The sequence below is a fragment of the Sipha flava genome, unplaced genomic scaffold (assembly GCF_003268045.1).
Source record: "Sipha flava isolate LNK unplaced genomic scaffold, YSA_version1 206_pilon_pilon, whole genome shotgun sequence".
NCBI lineage: Eukaryota > Metazoa > Arthropoda > Insecta > Hemiptera > Aphididae > Sipha > Sipha flava.
The window spans coordinates 416,758-421,443 of NW_020272810.1; the positions used below are offsets into that span (position 1 = coordinate 416,758).

The following is a 4,686-nucleotide window of genomic DNA, read 5'->3' on the forward strand; positions in this document are numbered from 1 at the left end:
CGACCGTCACGCATATAAATCGTTCTTATGTCCACCGAGACCACGTGCGAATTTCAACGAAATTTTAGTTTTAATGAAAAAACTAAAAAGAACAACATTTTTGAGAAACTTGTCAGCCAACCTCCTCGTGGTGTTTTTTTGCGTTGTGCTAATAGACTGAATATTTTACTAAATATTGAATAAAATATATAATGACCCGGGAATCAACTCGTACGAAGCCCATCGCGTCAACACAATAACGATATCGACTAGGACTCACGAGACCAACGCGCAAACGTCCATCCAACGTCCACCGCGTGTCACCTTAAGAACATTTACCGTTTCCGGTCGCTTTCAGGGTCGCGCGGTTCGTTACGCCACCAGACACCGATCGTGTAACCACTGCCGGTCATTTCTTTACCGCTTTCCCCAATAAGTACATTTGCATATTTTCGGGGTTCCGACATCTGCTGCGCAATCGGCGGTAATTTCTATGCGACTCGGACTCGATTGGATTGTATAACGGTCTTGTTCTCACACCGATTGTCACCGCTGTTACGCGGACCGGACAAACCATTCTGTCAACATAACGTTAACAACACCGTCGAACCGATAAAAACCGATTAAACAGCTCCGTTGCAGCTTGTGTTTTAAAAAATAATACTTCCAAAGTCATTATATGAACACATTTTATTTTATTTGTTTTAACTTTAGTTTTATAAACAAACAATCTGTAATTATTTATTACCATAAGCCGGTATGCGGAGACTTGGACACGTATAAAAAAAAGCAGTCACTCAGTGGCGACGCTTAGTTTAGTTTACATTTAAGTTTCTGCACCATTCTCTCTTTAGCCTACGAGGTGGATATTCGGGACTAGTGTCGGAATCAAAAGCGGACGAATTCATTTGATAAACAATTATTTTCAGGTATAAAGTAACTGTGCAACTCAGTAGTTTCATTTTATTGTTATGGACCTTATGAGATAATAGCAAATGTAAATCGTGTCCGAGTAAAAATGATTTATCCATTCGTTTTCAATAGTTTTGAAAGTAATTAAAATGTACAGTACGTATTTTTGATATAAAAATCTGATATATTCTTACGTATCTAACCAAATTATCGTTTTATTTTATTATGAACCAGCTATTCAGAAAATATTGTTTTATTTTTTCATGAGTAACTGCGATTTAGAGATAGAAAGTCAATGATTGAGCAAACGGCTTTGTAACTGTAATTTAACCACCAATGTATTGTACTTACAATCACGTTTGTTCGGTAAAACAGCAAAAGTAAAATCCAAGAAGAGCGCGCATACTGTTGCCAACAAATACACCTTCACCTAAAAGAAAAAAAATGAATAAAAGAGAAAATAAATATGATACTTAAACCTAGGTACTAAAATCTATACCATAATGTCAACATTATTTTTTACGTTTTATTACTTCGTTATTTTTCAATTTTATAATATTAGAATTATCTCAATTGATAACTATTTTGCTCGTAGGGTACATAGTGGATGATTGTACTAATTTATAATACATCATTTTATCATGATCATTGCAGTTACTAATTGAATACTATGTTTAATGAGCGTCATTCTTTTAAATTTATTCGTTTAACAATAATTACATTAATGATCATATGGTTAATAAATGTGTTATCAATTTCTAATTTATATCACGATGGAACTTATAAAGGTTTCTTTTGATTGGCAAATTATATGCAAACGTGAGCTATTGGCAATAAAAGCGCTTATATCCCGATTCTTATTGTTAAATTATATAAAATATGGGTGAAATAATAATAATGAAAAATAAATAATAACAAATAACTTATACAATTTAAACTATTTATTGGACCGTATAGATATTATGAAATAATCCAAAAATTAACCGTTTCCGAAATCCTGTAGCAGACTGTAAACTAAATAAATAATCCGTGCTAAAACATTTATATCTCTGTAATGTTCTCGACAATAGAAAATTAAAAAAAAAAAAAAAAATGTATAGTATCTGCATAAATTATGTCACCAAAAATTTATAATCTATGTATTCATTTAATGTAAAAAATATTATTGATGTAAGATATTTTGTTTTAGACCAGATCACAATATGATATTAGAATTTATTACAACAATTATTAGGTACAGCAACTTAATAGAACTAACAGTAAAATTATTTTTACGCAATTGGGCGTCTGAGATTAATATATTTAAACGATATAATATGATACTTTCAAAAACATTACTAGTTTGTCTGTTGAGCTAAAAAAAAAATCTTAATTATAATACCACTTTCGTTATGATTTAATTGTAAACTACTGAGTTTTCTCATAGAAGGTTACCTGTGGCGCTATGTACTATTTATTAGCTACATGAAAATAAATTGCCTTATATTGTTATTTATTCATATTGTGTGCTTAGAGTTTGTAAATAGTTGAGGATATTTTTTTTTTTTAATAATTAGAGCCTCTTGAAAATAATTTAATATATTTTCTTGTTGTATAGTAAAATTTCACTTAATTAATTATTCACCTTCCTTTCCTATAATCAATAAGAAATAAATTATTTTTCGAACGAATTTCAATCAAGAATCTATATAAAAAAATGATTTTTGTTTTTTAAAGTGCCTATATAATTGTTATCTGTATTATTACAGTTGAAAAAATTAATTATAAAAATTAAGGTTTTTTTTTTTTTTTTAAAAAAAACATTTATAATTTATTAATTAAACAGCGTAATACCGTTTTATTAGATAATTTATTAAAACAATTTAAACAGTGTTATTGTTTATTTTACATTTACAACTGTTCATTTATAATTGTTATTAGTGAATAAATAAATTATACATAGTACCAAAGAGAAAAATATTTTCCATAAACATGAATTCAATGATAATAATATTATTCCAGAAATTATTTACACTGACTGATCACGTTTATGCAAAAAGTTATTTATGAATGTAAGATTTTTAAGATTTTGAATACATTTTTTTTTTTTTAATTAAATTTAATCAGTTTTAACCTATACGAATAATTATTATTAAATATTATGCAAGTGAACATAATTTTACTAGCATAATTTACGTGGCACTAGTTTATATAAATCAATTTACAAATATTTTAAAATGCATGCAGTATTTATTTAAAAATGTTAAAAATGTTAATTTAAAAAAAATAATTATAACATAAATTATCGATAAAAAATAAAATAAAATAAAATATAAATGAAGTATTTTAATTGAAAAAAAAATAGTTAAAAATTATAATTTTACGATGAAATTTTCACTTCAGACTTATGCGTATTACAAAGACGTGCAGAAAGAAAAAACAAATATTTTAAGCAAAAATCATTTATTAATTAGTACTAAAAAAAATTAAATAACACTAAATCGTGCGTTGAATAGGAAACGACATCGTTTGTAATGGTGGACGTATCTTTAACGGGAATCTGATAGAAATCAATGTTTGAGGTAGATATTATAATCGACTGTGTTCAAAGTGTGGACCACAACATGTTAAAAAATAACCGATCGTGTACATTGCAGGATTAGACTTTTTGTCTTAAGCATAACGTAGCATAACCGATTTCAATTCAACTCACCGTGAAACGCATCATACTATTGTTGATGATATCCTTTGTATCCTTTGAACTGGTTCACATTAGCGACTATCCGGAGGAGCTCAAAAAACGGAAAAACAAAACCGAACCAAACGATCAAAAGTATTACGGTTGTATAGTGTTATAATAATAATAATAATAATAATAATAATAATATGATTAATAAAACCACTACGGACAAATGGGTACGACGCTAAGAATGAAAAAGAAATTGATTAAATTCTTAAAGATCAAAAAAAAAAAAAAAACAAATGATACAAATTCAAACCGTTTTATAGCGATGGAAAAAATGCGGTCATTTTCGATCCCGACATTGCGGCTACGAACGAGTATTTGCCGGTAAGCGGTGGACAATTCGTATTTTATACGAAGATTTGAGAGGGACGAGAGGGAGAAGAAAGTAATTGGTAGCGGCGACGGCAGCGGTGGCGGTGGCAGTGGCAGTGGCGGCGACTTTGTCGGGAAAATCGCGAAGATCTGCTACAAACGGTAATACCGTGATCCTACTCGTTTGGACCACAGCTACCACCACTATTAGTGAAGACATCGACTAGCGTTTTGATATCGATAATGATTATAATTTGTATAACTATTATTATGTGTACTTTGCTCGCTCGCGTGGACTCTATTGTTCATACAATTATACGTTGCGCACTATACATTTTATTGTATTGGGTAGCATAAAAAAAAAGAACGTATTCAAATATCGCTATCGAATTTTGTTACAACAACGTTTCCAATTAAAGATATTTTTCAGCTCTCCGGAAGAAGTTTCAAGGTTTAATGTTAATTCAAAGTTTAAAATCGTAACCATGACATTTTTTCGATTCTTCATCAGTAGTGGTGATTTTTACTAATCTAGTAGCAATAGGGGTTTTAAGACTATTCTATTATATCTAAACGTTCGGTTTTAGATCGTTTGAGAAGTGCAGTTTACTGTTGAATTTTGTAATTTCGAATCGTTAAAAATTGACAAAATTGACGTTAAATATTCAAAAAAATTACAACGATCTTTATTTTCGATCTGCCCAAAATTACTTTATCGGAAAAATGTATATCTTTTCGTTTAAAATATTTTTTTCATT

General features: G+C 29.3%; 1 protein-coding gene across 1 annotated transcript in view; it reads right to left on the minus strand.

The window, feature by feature from the left end:
• The window catches only part of LOC112682537 (extensin-like), a 15,998-nt gene extending 12,056 nt beyond the window's left edge, over positions 1-3,942 (minus strand). Inside the window, exons 1-2 of the mRNA XM_025553169.1 lie at positions 3,584-3,942; positions 1,243-1,321 (exon numbers count right to left, since the gene is read on the minus strand). Coding sequence (XP_025408954.1) covers positions 1,243-1,321; positions 3,584-3,598 — 94 coding nt within the window. The 5' untranslated portion in view covers positions 3,599-3,942. The remainder of the gene's footprint in view (positions 1-1,242; positions 1,322-3,583) is intronic.
• Between the last annotated feature and the right edge of the window lie 744 nt (positions 3,943-4,686).